The following is an 18,943-nucleotide window of genomic DNA, read 5'->3' as shown; positions in this document are numbered from 1 at the left end:
TGAGGAATGGGGTGGTGGTGAGGAATGGGGTGGTGGTGAGGAGGGGGGGGTGGCGGTGAGAAGGGGGTGGGATTGGTGAGAAGGGAGGGGGAGGTGGCGGTGAGGAATGGGGTGGTGGTGAGGAATGGGGTGGTGGTGAGGAGGGGGGGGTGGCGGTGAGAAGGGGGTGGGATTGGTGAGAAGGGGGGGATGTGGTGAGGGGGTTTGGGGTGGCGGTGACATTTCAGGCAATGGCTCTTCATCAGAACACATGGTGACTTGCTATATGTGTTTTTCCTTTAAGGTGGCGTTGTTGTCGAGTGTGAGTTGTGTTTGTTCTTTGTGCTTTGTGCACCACTGCCAACGCAGCAGCAGCAGTATCACCAAATAATTTATTTACTCTGTCTTTGTCAGAGAGAGTGAATGGTCCATTATCAACTGCAACTTATCACAATTAATTGCAATGGTTAATTACCACGTTTACTGACAAGGCTCAATTACATTGTAAACAAAAATCGTGCACAGTTACAACTTCTAAATTATTATCACCATTGGTTTTGCTCTGGCCATAGGAACGTGGATTTTACACCACCAGTTCAAGGCCCAAACAGGAGAGAGACGCTTGCATTTTGACCGATGATGATCGCCTACCACGATCTAGCCGCTGCTGGATGGAGGCTTTCGCCTAGCCATCACTACCCGTCGTCGTTAAATTGTATTATTTAATTGACCGTCTGAATATGCACTTGGAATTGTCGTGGATAAGACTCTATGCTTACGCCGTGATAATGTACCGTTATATTGAACAGTTTTGGTTCTCCATTGTAATTGACTATTACAATTTACCGTTATAATCAACCCTTGTAATGAGCCATTGTGATTAATCATAAATTTACCATTTGTAATTGACTGATATAATTTCATCGTGATAATTAATTCTTCTTAATGGCTATTACAATTAACCGTTGTAACTCATGATAATTGTTATAATGCACCATTATAGTTATATATTGTCAATTACGATACATCATGATAATTTACTGTCAGAATCTCACCATTATAATTAACTGAATGAATGATTATAGTTGACTGTTATGTACTGGATGCTTATTAATTGGCAGTTTGGTTCAGTAAGTTTTTGAGACATCTGGCCAGGATTTGGCAAAAAACCTATCCCACATTTTACCCAGGCAAGTGTAGAGTCGCACAGACTTATCGTTTCTAACCTCACGTTTCAAACTAACAATAGCATTTAAGAATCACAGTTAAGAGACAAACAACATATCTAGAATTAAAAATAGGAATTAAAATAAAAACATTTAAAAGCCTAAAATCTCATCAATCGGTCCCTATACTATATCCGGGGACGCTATTGTGCCAGTTCCCGACCAGGCGGCTGTTATTGTTATTTAATTTAAAACATTGTGAGCACAAACTGAACGCCGCAAGTAAAATGTTTTCATCTTCTTGGTTCTTTCGGTAAAGTCACGTAGAATGGAAATAATAAAATAATAAAAATAAAACATAAAATAATTCTCACGACGTTTCGGCCACAACGCAAGTAGCCGTCCTCAGGTGGAGAACAGGTCTGTCGAGGAGACAGAGTCTGAATGGCTACTTGCGTTGTGGCCGAAACGTCGTGAGAATTATTTTATTATCTTTTATTTTTATTATTTTATTATTTCCATTCTACGTGACTTTACCGTAAGAACCAAGAAGATGAATCCCTGCAGTCACGAAAGCTTTAAATCGAAATTAAAAATGTTTTCAGTTTAAGATCAGTAACTTGAACGCCATCGATCTACGGAAGGTATGATGCCAATATTGATTGAATAAAATATTTTCTTCATAAACAGAGGAGAGAGAATTCCTTTTGCGTGTTGCGTAACGTGTGACGCGCGTGTGTACGTTGAACTTCTTTCGCACCGTACAAGGCATCGCGCGGGTGGATGAGCAAATCTTCATCAACCGCAACCCCGGGGTCCCCGCCGTCGTCAAGTTCCACCCCTACGACCCCTACGTAGCCGTCGCCGACCGGGACAGCATCTGGTGAGTACCGTCGCGCTCGCTTTAACGGCCCTCGAACCATGATGGGCCGGGCCGAGCCGAACCATGACCCGGACGTGAAACTCGGCGCGTCGGAATCTGTGAGTGGAGCGTTGCGATCTTCACGACGGCGGAACCAGGCCCGAGAGCCTCATTCCCGACCTCCGGCTGGGATGCGAACCCGTGGCTCCCGTGGCCGTGAGGGCGGGCACTCGGCACGCCGCTGCGGGGCATGGGCATGGCGATCCATCAGCTCACACCCCCCCCCCCCCCGTCACCCGACTGTGGGAAAAACTGGCAGCACCCCTCTTGCAAAAGAGTCTTGAGTGTTGGCGAGGCTCTCCTGCGGAAGTGACAGCCTTATTGTTGTTGTCGTTGTAATTGATGATTCACGAACGTGTAGCGCATACAGAAGTTCACGGACTCTGTAGCCCAGATCTAGAACTAAGGGCTACCCCACGCTCATTTGAATGTAAGGGATTTCGATTGAATAAGTTCAATCGAAGTGTGTCAAAAAACCCAGCAATACAACAAATTGGGAACTCCTTTTATTGACGTACTTTTGGATAAAGGCCTGTCCAGGTTGGGCAGGAGGGGCGGGGGTGGGGGGGGGGGGAATGGGTCTATCCACTGCTGGATGGAGTCGTCCCGAAGGCCCGGGGGCAGGAGGGCGTGCGGTCCAGAGATCTGACGAGTGACGTGTATTTCCCACTGAGTAAAGCTCGTCGTGCCATGGAGTTATTTAACAAGGGAAACTCAGCCGGTAGACAAAATCAAAGCAATTTTACAATTACAGATTTTTAAAAAAAACTAATTAAGTTACATTCACACTTAAACTTGTGTGATGTTAGCGATGGAGTCAGTTTAAATGGCAGAATGGAGACGAAACTGAGTGGGTTCCAAAACACGTTGGGGCAGCTACGTTTAAATGCCTCTTCGATCCAAAGTGTCTGCGAACTCTGGGGAACTGTGAATAGACAACGGTGGACGCGCGTCGCTCATTATAAACATTGTCCAATGGCAGTAACAACAGGTCAGACAAATTATTCTAAATGTAGAGGGGTAAACATTACTATAATTGCTCTCCCAATTCAATGCACGAGTATTGACCCGAATTCATATTAAATTGCGATTTTCTTCCCTTGAAATCCACTGCTCCCCGATCATTACCCCGACCACGGTAAGGCAGCGAAGCCCGCACGCCCCACACCCCCCCACCCCCGATCAATCCTTAATTTTGAGGGTGTAATGAGTTTGTTACACGTTACCTTCTTTCCCCCCCCCCCCCTCTTTTTTAAATCTACTTTGTAGTCCGGGTTCTTGAATGACAATAAAAAAAATGTATAGAAAAAAATACGCTCCTAATTGGTCCATCGATCCCACTGCAACTGAAGTGGATGGGTTTTAATCGACGCGTGTCACCTGCTCGCGCTCTGATGTCTGGATCAGAGATGCTCACGGAGGCAATTAAACAAAGAAGTCACGACGAGGTACGACGCTGCAAAGTGTGGCGATGGGACAGGAAGAAGAACAAGCAGCTGATTTTTTTAATTGACTAAATCTCTCTCTCTCTGTCGTCCCGTTGCGTTTGCTGCCGCCGCTGCGTCCGCACCCGCGTCCCAAGTTTCTGGGACTGGGAGCGGCAGGAGAAGGTGGACTACTTCCACAACGGCAACCCCAAGCTGACGCGAATCACCGCGATGGAGTTCCTCAACGCACACGACGTGCCCCTGCTGCTCACGGCTGCCGGTGAGCGCACGCTCGTCGACGCCCGCGGGCGCTCGCGCTCGCGAACCTGCCCAACAGCGGCGTCACCGTCACGCGCCGTGGCTATTGCTGATGGTCCCCAGTGTGCGAGAGTTGGCGGTGGCGGCAGTTGGGTTGGGTTTGGGGGGCAATTTGTCACTTGATTTTACTGCCCCCTATTGGCCGGTGGTGAAATATGCCCGTGTTCACGGCACACTACACACCTGTGGGTGGGTGTGTGCGTGCGCGAGTCTATCCACGTGTGTGTGTGTGTGTGCCTGTGTGTCTGTGGGGAGTGGTGACGTCACCGCCACTTAGTGGCGAATGGCGGTTGTTGTTGTTGTGGGGAGCGGTGGTATAGCGGTTAGCGCGCCGCGCTACGAACCCGGCGAGCCGAGTTCGATTCCCGTCACGGCCACCGACACCGGTGACGATTATGTGAACCGGTCTTGGACCTCCCCTAGGTCGACTCAGCCTCAAAGGAGTACCTGGTGCGGTGTGTAAACATCGCCACCAGGGAGACAAAGGCGGTCGGGCGTGGTGCTGGCCACCCACCGCCTCGTGTGCCGTGCCGGCCTTCATAGGTGCTCGCTAACAGCACTTGCCCCTACAGTCTGTTTTGGTTATACGGGGGATCTTTGTCTGTGTTCACGTGTTGTGTATCTGTGCGTGTCCCCGTAGACGACGGCGCGATCCGCATCTGGAAGAACTGTGCCGAGGGCGAGCGCAACCCGGAGCTCATCTCCTCGTGGCAAGGCCTCTCCGACATGCTGCCCTCCACTCGCAGTGCACGCGGTACGGTGCCTGATGTGCCGCACGGCAGAGGTCGCAAACGGGTTTTGATTCCTTACCCGTACCCGTACCCGGCCGCACCAGGGTCGCAAACGGGTACCCGTACCCTACCCGTACCCGGCCGGGTACGGGTAGGGTACAGGTATCGGGTACCTGATTGCGACCTCTGGGATGAAGCCATGTTGCAGGCGCGGGTGGGTTGATTCTAGGAACTTGAATTGTGAGAAGAGACAAGACGTTGGGAAATGAGTGACAAACAGTTACTCACCGGTGACTCACGGCCTACCCGTACCCGTACCCGGCCGAACCAGGGTCGCAAACGGGTGCCCGTGCCGGGTACGGGTAGCCGGGTATCGGGTAGGGTACGGGTATCGGGTACCCGGTTGCGACCTCTGCCACACGGCACCCCACCGCCACACTCCACCAAACCACCGCCGCACGGCGTAGTATACTAGGTACATCAACCCATGCAGAGCATTCGAGATTGGAGTGGTGAGTATGGTACAGTAAACACGGTAACCTTTTACCGTGGGATATAAATTGTTCGTCCATTTGTGTATTTATTTTTTCCTGTGTCCCCATAGTAAGCGGTTTTGTCTCGCACACAGGACTCGCGCGGAGACTCTCCATCTTTCTCGAGAAGAGTAACCAGGGAGGTGAGTGCCTCCGGGGGGTGAACAGAAAGTGGAGAGAGAGAGAGTGGACAGAGAGAGTGGACAGAGAGAGTGGACAGAGAGAGTGGACAGAGAGAGTGGACAGAGAGAATGGTGGAGAGAGAGTAATGGGGGGGGGGGGCAGAGAGGAGACTGCACGGAAACGTCTGTGACACACGCGCCCTACGGCGGTGCAAGAACCCCGGTTCGATTCCCGACTCGGGCGCCTCTCTCTCTCCCCCTCTTCTGCGTGGGTTTTCCTCCGATAATTATTACCGACCCGCAGGTTACTCGTTTGGGATTCCACGCAGCAGCAGCAGCATCGCCGCCTAACAGCGTCAACTCTGGCAGGACCCTCCTCAATTAGAATTAATTACGTGATAGTAATAATAATTACGTTATTTAGCTCAAGCGAGAGAGAAGTGTGGAATGAATGTGAACGTAGAATGGGACGGAGCGGTGAAGTTCTATACCCCCCCCCCCCCCGCATTGGAGGCCGAAGGCTTTGCCTTTATACGTTTGGCCTCGCTGTTGTGTTGTCCCCCCCCCCCCCCCCCCCCGATTCTTTGGGAGAGACAAAGGTGGCCGGGCGTTAGCGCTGGCCGCCCACCCCCTTTGTATGGCGTGCTGGCCTGCATAGGCGCTACTAGCTAGCAGTCGATAAACGCTACGTGGGGGATCTTTGTCATTGTGTGTGTGTCACCGCTGTGTGTGTGTGTCACCGCTGTGTGTGTGTCACCGCTGTGTGTGTGTGTGTCACCACTGTGTGTGTGTGTGTCACCGCTGTGTGTGTGTGTCACCACTGTGTGTGTGTGTCACCGCTGTGTGTGTGTGTCACCACTGTGTGTGTGTGTGTCACCGCTGTGTGTGTGTGTCACCGCTGTGTGTGTGTGTGTCACCACTGTGTGTGTGTCACCGCTGTGTGTGTGTGTCACCGCTGTGTGTGTGTGTGTGTCACCGCTGTGTGTGTGTGTGTCACCACTGTGTGTGTGTGTGTCACCGCTGTGTGTGTGTGTCACCACTGTGTGTGTGTGTCACCACTGTGTGTGTGTGTGTCACCACTGTGTGTGTGTGTGTCACCGCTGTGTGTGTGTGTCACCACTGTGTGTGTGTGTGTCACCACTGTGTGTGTGTGTGTCACCGCTGTGTGTGTGTGTGTCACCACTGTGTGTGTGTGTCACCGCTGTGTGTGTGTGTCACCACTGTGTGTGTGTGTGTCACCGCTGTGTGTGTGTGTGTGTCACCACTGTGTGTGTGTGTGTCACCGCTGTGTGTGTGTGTCACCACTGTGTGTGTGTGTGTGTCACCGCTGTGTGTGTGTGTGTGTGTCACCACTGTGTGTGTGTGTGTCACCGCTGTGTGTGTGTGTCACCACTGTGTGTGTGTGTCACCGCTGTGTGTGTGTGTGTCACCGCTGTGTGTGTGTGTGTGTCACCGCTGTGTGTGTGTGTGTCACCGCTGTGTGTGTGTGTGTCACCGCTGTGTGTGTGTGTCACCACTGTGTGTGTGTGTGTCACCGCTGTGTGTGTGTGTGTGTCACCACTGTGTGTGTGTGTGTCACCGCTGTGTGTGTGTGTCACCACTGTGTGTGTGTGTGTCACCGCTGTGTGTGTGTGTGTGTCACCACTGTGTGTGTGTGTGTCACCGCTGTGTGTGTGTGTCACCGCTGTGTGTGTGTGTGTGTCACCGCTGTGTGTGTGTGTGTCACCGCTGTGTGTGTGTGTGTCACCACTGTGTGTGTGTGTGTCACCGCTGTGTGTGTGTGTGTGTCACCACTGTGTGTGTGTGTGTCACCGCTGTGTGTGTGTGTCACCACTGTGTGTGTGTGTGTCACCGCTGTGTGTGTGTGTGTCACCGCTGTGTGTGTGTCACCACTGTGTGTGTGTGTGTCACCGCTGTGTGTGTGTGTGTCACCACTGTGTGTGTGTGTGTCACCGCTGTGTGTGTGTGTGTGTCACCACTGTGTGTGTGTGTGTCACCACTGTGTGTGTGTGTGTCACCACTGTGTGTGTGTGTGTCACCGCTGTGTGTGTGTCACCGCTGTGTGTGTGTGTGTCACCGCTGTGTGTGTGTGTGTCACCGCTGTGTGTGTGTGTGTGTGTCACCGCTGTGTGTGTGTGTCACCGCTGTGTGTGTGTGTGTGTCACCGCTGTGTGTGTGTGTGTCACCGCTGTGTGTGTGTCACCACTGTGTGTGTGTGTCACCACTGTGTGTGTGTGTGTCACCGCTGTGTGTGTGTGTGTCACCGCTGTGTGTGTGTGTCACCGCTGTGTGTGTGTGTGTCACCGCTGTGTGTGTGTGTCACCGCTGTGTGTGTGTGTCACCACTGTGTGTGTGTGTGTCACCGCTGTGTGTGTGTGTCACCGCTGTGTGTGTGTGTCACCGCTGTGTGTGTGTGTGTCACCGCTGTGTGTGTGTGTCACCGCTGTGTGTGTGTGTCACCGCTGTGTGTGTGTGTGTCACCGCTGTGTGTGTGTGTCACCGCTGTGTGTGTGTGTCACCGCTGTGTGTGTGTGTGTCACCGCTGTGTGTGTGTGTGTCACCACTGTGTGTGTGTGTGTCACCGCTGTGTGTGTGTGTGTCACCGCTGTGTGTGTGTGTCACCGCTGTGTGTGTGTGTGTCACCGCTGTGTGTATGTGTCACCGCTGTGTGTGTGTGTGTCACCACTGTGTGTGTGTGTCACCGCTGTGTGTGTGTGTGTCACCGCTGTGTGTGTGTGTCACCGCTGTGTGTGTGTGTGTCACCGCTGTGTGTGTGTGTCACCGCTGTGTGTGTGTGTCACCGCTGTGTGTGTGTGTGTCACCGCTGTGTGTGTGTGTGTCACCGCTGTGTGTGTCACCGCTGTGTGTGTGTGTCACCGCTGTGTGTGTGTGTGTGTGTCACCGCTGTGTGTGTGTGTGTGTCACCGCTGTGTGTGTGTGTGTCACCGCTGTGTGTGTGTGTCACCGCTGTGTGTGTGTGTGTGTCACCACTGTGTGTGTGTGTGTCACCACTGTGTGTATGTGTCACCGCTGTGTGTGTGTGTCACCACTGTGTGTGTGTGTCACCGCTGTGTGTGTGTGTGTCACCGCTGTGTGTGTGTGTGTCACCGCTGTGTGTGTGTGTCACCGCTGTGTGTGTGTGTCACCGCTGTGTGTGTGTGTGTCACCGCTGTGTGTGTGTCACCACTGTGTGTGTGTGTCACCACTGTGTGTGTGTGTGTGTCACCACTGTGTGTGTGTGTGTGTCACCGCTGTGTGTGTGTGTCACTGCTGTGTGTGTGTGTGTGTCACCACTGTGTGTGTGTGTGTGTCACCGCTGTGTGTGTGTGTCACTGCTGTGTGTGTGTGTGTGTCACCACTGTGTGTGTGTGTGTGTCACCACTGTGTGTGTGTGTCACCGCTGTGTGTGTGTGTCACCGCTGTGTGTGTGTGTCACCGCTGTGTGTGTGTGTCACCACTGTGTGTGTGTGTGTCACCGCTGTGTGTGTGTGTGTCACCGCTGTGTGTGTGTGTCACCACTGTGTGTGTGTGTGTCACCACTGTGTGTGTGTGTGTCACCGCTGTGTGTGTGTGTCACTGCTGTGTGTGTGTGTGTCACCGCTGTGTGTGTGTGTGTCACCGCTGTGTGTGTGTGTGTCACCGCTGTGTGTGTGTGTCACCGCTGTGTGTGTGTGTCACCGCTGTGTGTGTGTGTCACCACTGTGTGTGTGTGTGTCACCGCTGTGTGTGTGTGTGTCACCGCTGTGTGTGTGTGTCACCGCTGTGTGTGTGTGTCACCGCTGTGTGTGTGTGTGTCACCGCTGTGTGTGTGTGTCACCACTGTGTGTGTGTGTGTCACCGCTGTGTGTGTGTGTGTCACCACTGTGTGTGTGTGTGTCACCGCTGTGTGTGTGTGTCACCACTGTGTGTGTGTGTGTCACCACTGTGTGTGTGTGTGTCACCACTGTGTGTGTGTGTGTCACCACTGTGTGTGTGTGTGTCACCGCTGTGTGTGTGTCACCGCTGTGTGTGTGTGTCACCGCTGTGTGTGTGTGTGTCACCACTGTGTGTGTGTGTGTCACCGCTGTGTGTGTGTGTCACCACTGTGTGTGTGTGTGTCACCGCTGTGTGTGTGTGTCACCACTGTGTGTGTGTGTGTCACCACTGTGTGTGTGTGTGTCACCGCTGTGTGTGTGTGTCACCGCTGTGTGTGTGTGTGTGTCACCACTGTGTGTGTGTGTGTGTGTCACCACTGTGTGTGTGTGTGTCACCGCTGTGTGTGTGTGTGTCACCGCTGTGTGTGTGTGTGTCACCGCTGTGTGTGTGTGTGTCACCGCTGTGTGTGTGTGTGTCACCGCTGTGTGTGTGTGTGTGTCACCACTGTGTGTGTGTCACCACTGTGTGTGTGTGTGTCACCGCTGTGTGTGTGTGTGTCACCACTGTGTGTGTGTGTCACCGCTGTGTGTGTGTGTGTCACCGCTGTGTGTGTGTGTGTCACCACTGTGTGTGTGTGTGTCACCGCTGTGTGTGTGTGTGTCACCGCTGTGTGTGTGTGTGTCAACGCTGTGTGTGTGTGTGTCACCACTGTGTGTGTGTGTGTCACCGCTGTGTGTGTGTGTGTCACCGCTGTGTGTGTGTGTGTCACCGCTGTGTGTGTGTGTGTGTCACCGCTGTGTGTGTGTGTGTCACCGCTGTGTGTGTCACCGCTGTGTGTGTGTGTGTCACCGCTGTGTGTGTGTGTGTCACCGCTGTGTGTGTGTGTGTGTCACCGCTGTGTGTGTGTGTGTCACCGCTGTGTGTGTGTGTCACCACTGTGTGTGTGTGTGTCACCGCTGTGTGTGTGTGTGTGTCACCGCTGTGTGTGTGTGTGTCACCGCTGTGTGTGTGTGTCACCACTGTGTGTGTGTGTGTGTCACCGCTGTGTGTGTGTGTGTCACCGCTGTGTGTGTGTGTGTCACCGCTGTGTGTGTGTGTGTCACCGCTGTGTGTGTGTGTGTCACCGCTGTGTGTGTGTCACCGCTGTGTGTGTGTGTCACCGCTGTGTGTGTATGTCACCGCTGTGTGTGTGTCACCACTGTGTGTGTGTGTGTCACCGCTGTGTGTGTGTGTGTCACCACTGTGTGTGTGTGTGTCACCACTGTGTGTGTGTGTCACCGCTGTGTGTGTGTCACCGCTGTGTGTGTGTGTCACCGCTGTGTGTGTATGTCACCGCTGTGTGTGTGTCACCGCTGTGTGTGTGTCACCGCTGTGTGTGTGTGTGTCACCACTGTGTGTGTGTGTGTCACCGCTGTGTGTGTGTGTGTCACCGCTGTGTGTGTATGTCACCGCTGTGTGTGTGTCACCGCTGTGTGTGTGTGTGTCACCGCTGTGTGTGTGTGTCACCGCTGTGTGTGTGTGTGTCACCGCTGTGTGTGTGTGTCACCGCTGTGTGTGTGTGTGTGTCACCGCTGTGTGTGTGTGTGTGTGTGTCACCACTGTGTGTGTGTGTGTCACCGCTGTGTGTGTATGTCACCGCTGTGTGTGTGTGTGTCACCGCTGTGTGTGTGTGTGTGTCACCGCTGTGTGTGTATGTCACCGCTGTGTGTGTGTATGTCACCGCTGTGTGTGTGTGTGTCACCGCTGTGTGTGTATGTCACCACTGTGTGTGTGTGTGTCACCGCTGTGTGTGTGTGTGTGTCACCGCTGTGTGTGTATGTCACCGCTGTGTGTGTGTATGTCACCGCTGTGTGTGTGTGTGTCACCACTGTGTGTGTGTGTGTCACCGCTGTGTGTGTGTGTGTCACCACTGTGTGTGTGTGTGTCACCACTGTGTGTATGTGTGTCACCGCTGTGTGTGTGTGTGTCACCGCTGTGTGTGTGTGTGTCACCACTGTGTGTGTGTGTCACCACTGTGTGTGTGTGTGTCACCGCTGTGTGTGTGTGTGTCACCACTGTGTGTTTGTGTGTCACCGCTGTGTGTGTGTCACCACTGTGTGTGTGTGTCACCACTGTGTGTGTGTGTCACCACTGTGTGTGTGTGTCACCGCTGTGTGTGTGTGTGTCACCACTGTGTGTGTGTCACCGCTGTGTGTGTGTCACCGCTGTGTGTGTGTGTCACCACTGTGTGTGTGTGTCACCACTGTGTGTGTGTGTGTCACCGCTGTGTGTGTGTGTGTCACCACTGTGTGTGTGTCACCGCTGTGTGTGTGTCACCGCTGTGTGTGTGTGTCACCACTGTGTGTGTGTGTCACCGCTGTGTGTGTGTGTGTCACCGCTGTGTGTGTGTGTCACCGCTGTGTGTGTGTGTGTCACCGCTGTGTGTGTGTGTGTCACCGCTGTGTGTGTGTGTGTCACCGCTGTGTGTGTGTGTGTGTGTCACCGCTGTGTGTGTGTGTCACCACTGTGTGTGTGTGTGTCACCGCTGTGTGTGTGTGTCACCGCTGTGTGTGTGTCACCGCTGTGTGTGTGTGTGTGTCACCGCTGTGTGTGTGTGTCACCGCTGTGTGTGTGTGTCACCACTGTGTGTGTGTGTGTCACCGCTGTGTGTGTGTGTCACCGCTGTGTGTGTGTCACCGCTGTGTGTGTGTGTGTGTCACCACTGTGTGTGTGTGTGTCACCGCTGTGTGTGTGTGTCACCACTGTGTGTGTGTGTGTCACCGCTGTGTGTGTGTGTCACCGCTGTGTGTGTGTGTGTCACCGCTGTGTGTGTGTGTGTCACCGCTGTGTGTGTGTGTGTCACCGCTGTGTGTGTGTGTCACCGCTGTGTGTGTGTGTGTCACCACTGTGTGTGTGTCACCGCTGTGTGTGTGTGTGTCACCGCTGTGTGTGTGTGTCACCGCTGTGTGTGTGTCACCGCTGTGTGTGTGTGTGTCACCGCTGTGTGTGTGTGTCACCGCTGTGTGTGTGTGTGTCACCGCTGTGTGTGTGTGTGTGTCACCACTGTGTGTGTGTGTGTCACCGCTGTGTGTGTGTCACCACTGTGTGTGTGTGTCACCACTGTGTGTGTGTGTGTGTCACCGCTGTGTGTGTGTGTCACCACTGTGTGTGTGTCACCGCTGTGTGTGTGTGTCACCGCTGTGTGTGTGTGTGTCACCGCTGTGTGTGTGTGTGTCACCGCTGTGTGTGTGTGTGTCACCGCTGTGTGTGTGTGTGTCACCGCTGTGTGTGTGTGTGTCACCGCTGTGTGTGTGTGTGTCACCGCTGTTTGTGTGTAACCTGTGTGTGCGCGTGCAGGTGCGGGCCTGGTGCTGGACTGGGAGCAGGCCACGGGGCTCCTCGTCGTGTCCGGCGACGTGCGCATCATGCGCGTGTGGGACACTGAGCGGGAGATGAAAGTGCAGGTCCGCCCCTACGAGACCCCCTCCCGACCCCCAAGGGGCCCCCCACGAGCCCCTCCCTCCACCTATGAGACCCCCATGCTGCCCGCGCACTCCCCCATCACCCCCACCACCCCCCCCACTTGCAAAGTCCCCTCCATTCGCACAAACACACACGGGTGGGGAGACACGTCACCTTTACTGTTTACTGCCAGTGCCTGTGTGTGTACATGTGTGCACGTGTGTGTGTGTACAGGTGTGTGCACGTGTGTGTGTACAGGTGTGCACGTGTGTGTGTGTACAGGTGTGCGCGTGTGTGTGTGTGTACAGGTGTGTGCGTGTGTGTGTGTGTACAGGTGTGTGTGTGTGTGTGTACAGGTATGTGCATGTATGTTGGGAAGGGTCATGCAGTGGTCGGTGCATTGCACTTCGAAACCCGGCGACTCGAGTTCAATTCCCGCTCGCAGCCAACATCGGCGACTAGTATCTAAACCGGTCCTGGGCCTCCCCCTTGTTCGACTCGGCCTTAAATGAGTACCTGGTGCGGTGTCTAAACATCACCGCCGGGGAGACAAAGGCAGCCGGGCATGGTGTTGTCCACACCACCACCCTCTTAGCGTGTGCCATGCCAGCCTTCATAGGTGCTCGCTAGCAGCGCTAGTGGGAACGTATGTTGAACTTCCTTGGCACCGTATGTAACCAACCGTGCTAATCGGACTCGTTGAAGGCTACACGTCGGGGACCTCTGTGTGTGTGAGTGTCTGTGTGTGTGTCTGTGTGTGTGTCTGTGTGTGTGTGCGTGTATCTGTGTGTGTGTCTGTGTGTGTGTGCGTGTCTGTGTGTGTGTCTGTGTGTGTGTGAGTCTGTGTGTGTGTGTCTGTGTGTGTGTGTGTCTGTGTGTGTGTGTGTGTGTCTGTGTGTGTGTGTGTGTCTGCGCGTGTTCACGCTCGCGTCCCTCTGCCCAGGACATCCCGACGGGCGCGGACAGCTGCGTGACGAGCTTGTCGTGCGACTCGGCACTGCTCGTCGCGGGTCTGGGCGACGGCTCGGTGCGCCTCTTCGACCGCCGCATGTCTCCCCACGACTGGTGCGTGAGTGTGCGCGTTGGTGCGTTTGTGCGTGCGTGCGTGTGTGCGTCACAGCCCGCGTGCGTCACACCGCGTTCCAGCAGACTCATCTCTGCTGAGCTCTCGTTCTCTTTCCATGCACTCTCCTCTCTCTCCCCTCTCATCTCACCATACTCCCATCAAACATGCACTCTCTCTCCCCTCTCATCTCACCATACTCCCCCCCCCCCCTCCACGCACTCTCCTACCTCTCATCTCATTCTTATTTCCTCCACGCAATCCCCTACCTCTCCCCTCTCATCTCCCTCGACTCCCCTTCACAAACCTCTTTCATCTCTCCCCTCTCATCTCACTCTGCTCCCCGCCACGCACTCTCCACTCCAACAGACAAATGCTTTCGGTCAACCTCCGCTCAGTGGGAGGTCGCTCATTCTCTTCTGCTGCCCCCGAAATCTGGAACTCCCTTCCCCCATTGGTCCGTGCCATCGACTCCCCCGCCTCTGTTCCAGCCAAGGCTCAGGACCTTCCTTCATTCCTCTGCCATTGATTGATCCCCTTTTCTCCCCTCCCTCCCAACTCCTCTCTCTGTCCAGCCGGGTCCAGACCTTCCGTGAGCACGAAGCCTGGGTGCTCAAGGCCTACCTGCAGCGAATCCCCGACGGCAAGATCATCAGCGCCAGGTAGCCACCATCAACCCCCGCCGGCCACCATCATCGTCAGATTCATCATCGTCATCATCATCGTGATGCTGATCAATACTCTCATCACTCTTATCCTCACCATCAACATTATAAACGGCCACATTGACGTCATCAGCATCACAATTGTCATTATTCTCATTGTCGTTTATATCGTCAACCGCAATTGTCAGCACTGTCGTCCTCACTCACGAATCGTGCATCTTCACACTCGTAGGTAAGAGCAGTCCACATGGTGTCGGGAGAATCGACCGCTCTTGATCTCCCTGCCCCCCTGCCACACCGCTCTCCTCTCCTTGCTCTCCACCCCGCGCCCCCTCCCGCCCCCGCCCCCGTCCCCCGCACACACGGTGACCGCGTACCGGACGCAGCGTGGACGGGGACATCCGGCAGTGGGACGTGCGTCTGCCCGAGTCTCTGAGCTGCACCACCATGAGCAAGGGCCTCACCGCGATGGACATTCACCCGCAGGCCGACATCTTCGCATGGTGAGCGCTGGTGCTGACGGTGACGGCGGTGGTGGCGGTGATGCAGTAGTTAGCGCGCCGCGCTACCTACTCGGCGACACAGAGTTCGATTCTAGCTCACGGCCAACATCGGAGATGAATATCTTGGCTACATCATGGGACCTCCTTTGCCAGTACCAAAATATACTAATAGGGGTTTTTCCCCTTTTTTTCTGGCAACAAAACTGACACCTTTTGCAAGGAATCATGCTTACATTAACCACAATACTTGCAGTCAAATGCAAACAAAAAACAATACTCTGATAATTTATGCATTGTCTTTGAAACTGATTGGTCCACACCAGAGACAGCTTTCTTTAGAGCCTAGTCTCATATGGTGTTCGCCTTTTGGCGTCATCTGGTCGAACACCATATGAGACTAGGCTCTAAAGAAAGCTGTCTCTGGTGTGGACCAATCAGTTTCAAAGACAATGCATAAATTATCAGAGTATTGTTTTTTGACTGCAAGTATTGTGGTTAATGTAAGCATGATTCCTTGCAAAAGGTGTCAGTTTTGTTGCCAGAAAAAAGGGGAAAACCCCTATTAGTAATATCTTAGCTGCTCCTTATTGTCCCCCTAGGTCGACTGGGCCTCAAGCGAGTAGCTGGTACGGTGTGTACACTTCACCACTGGGGAGGCAAATTGGCCGGGCGTGATGCTGGCCACGCCAACACAATCGCGTGCCGTACGTTTGTTGAAATTCTTTTGCACCGTACGTAGCCAACCGTGCTAATCGGTCGTGTGCTGCGTCGGCCTTCATAGGTGCTCGCCAACAACATTTGCCCCAACAGTCTGGTGAGGCTGTGCAGGGGGCAGGGGTGGCGGGAAGGGGGGGGGGGAGGTCTTTGTCTTTGGTGTTTGTGCAGCCGCTGTAATAAATCCCTCCTCCGTGCATTGCCTTTTACCGATAGCACTAATCAATGGCCGTTGCCGTGGTTGTGCTCCCGTGTGGTCGACCAGTGGCTCCATGAACCAGCTGATTTCCGTGTACAACATGAGCGGGGAGACGCTCAACAGCATCAAGTACTACGACGGCTTCATGGGCCAGCGCATCGGAGCCGTCAGCTGCCTGGCGTTCCACCCGTCCTGGGTACGGTGCTCTGTCCCGCTCCATGAACCACACGCTGCACCGCTCATTGAACTATTGACACATTGAGCCGCACGCTGAACCGCTCGCTGAACAGCACATTGAACCGCACGCTGAACCAGCGACACCTTGAGCCGCACGCTGAACTAACAACGCATTGAGCCGCAATGCACCGAACGCGTTAACGTAGACGTCGTAACGGGTGCGGCACCCATCAAATCACTAGAGGTCACTGTCGCAGCGATGTTTGCAATCGCATGACCCTGGCGTTCAGTTGAACAGAAGCTTTCGCGTGCGCGTCGGCCTGCCCGGGGGACACGCACCGCTCCGGTCCATTACCGGGCACGACTCTCGACAAGAAGAGCCACTTGCTTTGTTGGGAGAAGACCGGGGGGGGGGGGGGGGTTGCGACTTCCATTCTAAACAAATTTGTCTCTCCACCCCCTCTGCCGCCTCATCCTCCGCCCCCTCCCCCCCCACCGGCCCCTGTCGCTCTCAGCCTCACCTGGCGGCCGGGAGCAGCGACTGCTACCTGTCCATCTACTCGTCCGAGAAGAAGGTGACCCGATAGGCGGGCGGGGGACGACGTCTCTCGAGCGGGAGCACGGCAACGGTGGGGGAGGCGGGGGACCTCCAGAAACTTGGAGGGGAACTTTTAACCCCCCAACCCCCAGAACACGACCGTCTCTCGACCCCCGCGACCTTCGTTCGAGACACCGATGCTGTAAATGATCGTTGCTGCCATTATTTTTTTTATTAGTACTACTGCTACGACTACTACTACAACAACAACGACGACGACGACAGATATCGCTCGTCGGAGTTCTGCGGAGCTGTAACGGTGGCTGTTTTTCGCCTCTCAAGATGCAAGGAGGAGGGGAGGGGGCGTCGTCTCTCGATAGTTTATGTCGCCGGAGGGAGTGGGATCGTTGGCTCGCTGGCCTCCCCACACCTCTGCTGAACCCCCCCCCCCTTCCTCTGCCCCCCTTCGTAGTGGGGAAGGCCGGGGGGGGGGGGGGCACCCGTCGTAGGGGAACTCTCCACGGGGGTTTGTTGCTGTCCCCCACCCCGTCGGTTATCATCGTCGTCATTTTTGTCATCGTCGTTCGGAAAAATATATATTTTGCGAGGTTTTCATTCTGCCCTGCTATGCAGCAAACAAAAAAAAAACGGCAATGAATGCATCGCAAACAACAAAACGAATAGATTTTCTTTTTTATTTTACACGCGAGAGGGGAGACCCGGCGCGGGTATCCGTCGTTTGCGAATTTGCGGAGAGCGTTCGGGGGAGACGCACGGCGTGGCGCGGTTATGGTGGAGTCTCGCATCCTTCGTCGCTGGGTTTCCAAAAACACAAGTGCTGCTGCCGCCCCCTCTTTGCTCCCCCCCTCCCCCCTTGCCCACCCCGCCCTTCCCCCCGCCGCACTGACCAGCGTGGTGAAGTACGGTCGGATAACCCCCCCCCACCCCCCGTCCCTTCTGCACGACCCGCACGGATAGGGGAGGCCCTCATCCAGCAGCGGGCGTGACTAGAGGCAATTGCGTGTACATACGGATACAAAACATGCCGTTTCACTACGTCGTCAGCGCATTTATTTCAGAAAACATTTATAAGGCTATGTAATTATTCGTCCCGGTCTAGAAGGAGGCCGTAATTTTTGTTTGAAAGCAGGTATATATTTTTTGTTGTCGCCCATCTTGCTTTTCCCAACGCCGTTTTGTTTTGCTCGAATAAACGACATTTACTCGAGCAACACCACCAAAGTGGTAAGCCGGCGTGTTTGTCTCTGTCATCTGCGTGTCGCTCTCTCTGTCTCAACGCTCTCTCCCTCGAGAGAGAGTCGGGAGACACGGGAAGAGGACCGGCGGTGCAGCTGAGCCGTGCTACGTTCTCGGCACAGCAGCAAGTCGTCCGAAGGGGTGGCAGCTTTGGGTTTGGGAGTGAGAGAGTGAGGAATGGGGAGAGAGAAAGAGGGATGGGGGAGAGAGAGAGGCGGGGAGAGAGAGAGACAGGGAAGAGAGAGAGAGAGAGCGAGACGCGGGGTGAGAGGAGCTGTGCACCCAGAAACGTTTAACCAACAACCATCAGAACAATAAACAGCGGTGATAACTCCCCAAACAGGGAGCGGCCACCGCTCGACAACGACCGTGGCTTCATCTCCCACTGAATATTGTTCTGGGTCCCCCTGATTGGCTGGAGTAGGTGAGCGACGTGGCTAGCAAGTAGCCCACAGCCGTAGCGAAGAGGTAACACTGGATGTGGTACGAGTTGTGCGCAGGACGATGTCGTGGTGCAATGCCGGCTTACACTTTTGCAAAAAAAAATAACAGTAACTTGCCATCGCTTTGTTAACTCGGCGAAACTACTGTTCCGCCCACGTGGGCACGGAACGACGTTCACAACGCTGGAGCCTCGGGTAGAGGGGGGAGGGGGCAGCGATGAGATCGCCGTGCAGAGAGAGAAAGAGAGAGAAAAAAAACCCAAAAACAAATCCCCTACTTGACCAGACGAGAACGGTGCTCGGTTGCTAGGCAGCGGCCCTCTCGAGTGAGTGCAGGTGCGGCCCTGAGAGCCTGAGGGGCGGTGATGGTTACCCACGTGCCCCAGCGGTGTGTGTGTGTGTGCCGTTACCCACGTGACCTGGCTGTGTGTGTGTGCCGTTACCCACGTGACCTGGCTGTGTGTGTGTGCCGTTACCCACGTGACCTGGCTATGTGTGTGTGCAGTAGGTAGCGCGCTGCGCTACGAACCCGGCGACCCGAATTCAATTCCCGCTCACGATCAATAACAGTGGCACATATTTGAAATGGTCCTTAGCCTCCCCTAGGTCGACTCGGCCTCGACTTAGTACCTGGTGTGGTGTGTAAATATCGCCACCGGGGAGACAAAGGCGGCCGGGCGTGGTGCTGGCTACCCACCCTCTCGTGTACCGTGCCGGCCTTCATAGGTGCTCGCTAACAGCACTTGCCCCAACAGTCAGTTTTGGCTATACGGAGGATCTTTGTGTGTACCTGTTTGTATCTGCGCTTGTGAGTAATCTAAGCGCGTGTGCAAAGCCGGGCGGCAGTTGCGTGCCGATTTGCGCTCTGCACGACGAACCCAGAAAACCTG

General features: G+C 54.5%; 1 protein-coding gene across 8 annotated transcripts in view; it reads left to right on the top strand.

The window, feature by feature from the left end:
• Positions 1–17,602, top strand: part of RPTOR (regulatory associated protein of MTOR complex 1) — an 85,591-nt gene extending 67,989 nt beyond the window's left edge. For all 8 annotated transcript variants that reach the window (XM_078857062.1, XM_078857059.1, XM_078857057.1 and 5 more), the window contains 10 exons: positions 1,914–2,028; positions 3,650–3,774; positions 4,453–4,566; positions 5,172–5,219; positions 12,390–12,496; positions 13,438–13,559; positions 14,133–14,219; positions 14,609–14,725; positions 15,705–15,834; positions 16,331–17,602. In XM_078857062.1, coding sequence (XP_078713188.1) covers positions 1,914–2,028; positions 3,650–3,774; positions 4,453–4,566; positions 5,172–5,219; positions 12,390–12,496; positions 13,438–13,559; positions 14,133–14,219; positions 14,609–14,725; positions 15,705–15,834; positions 16,331–16,402 — 1,037 coding nt within the window. In that variant the 3' untranslated portion in view covers positions 16,403–17,602. The remainder of the gene's footprint in view (positions 1–1,913; positions 2,029–3,649; positions 3,775–4,452; positions 4,567–5,171; positions 5,220–12,389; positions 12,497–13,437; positions 13,560–14,132; positions 14,220–14,608; positions 14,726–15,704; positions 15,835–16,330) is intronic.
• The last annotated feature ends 1,341 nt before the right edge of the window (positions 17,603–18,943 follow it).

Source organism: Lampetra fluviatilis, chromosome 5 (assembly GCF_964198595.1).
Source record: "Lampetra fluviatilis chromosome 5, kcLamFluv1.1, whole genome shotgun sequence".
In the NCBI taxonomy this organism is placed as follows: domain Eukaryota; kingdom Metazoa; phylum Chordata; class Hyperoartia; order Petromyzontiformes; family Petromyzontidae; genus Lampetra; species Lampetra fluviatilis.
The sequence above is the reverse complement of the archived record's forward strand: the minus strand, read 5'-3'. Positions and strand labels throughout refer to the sequence as shown.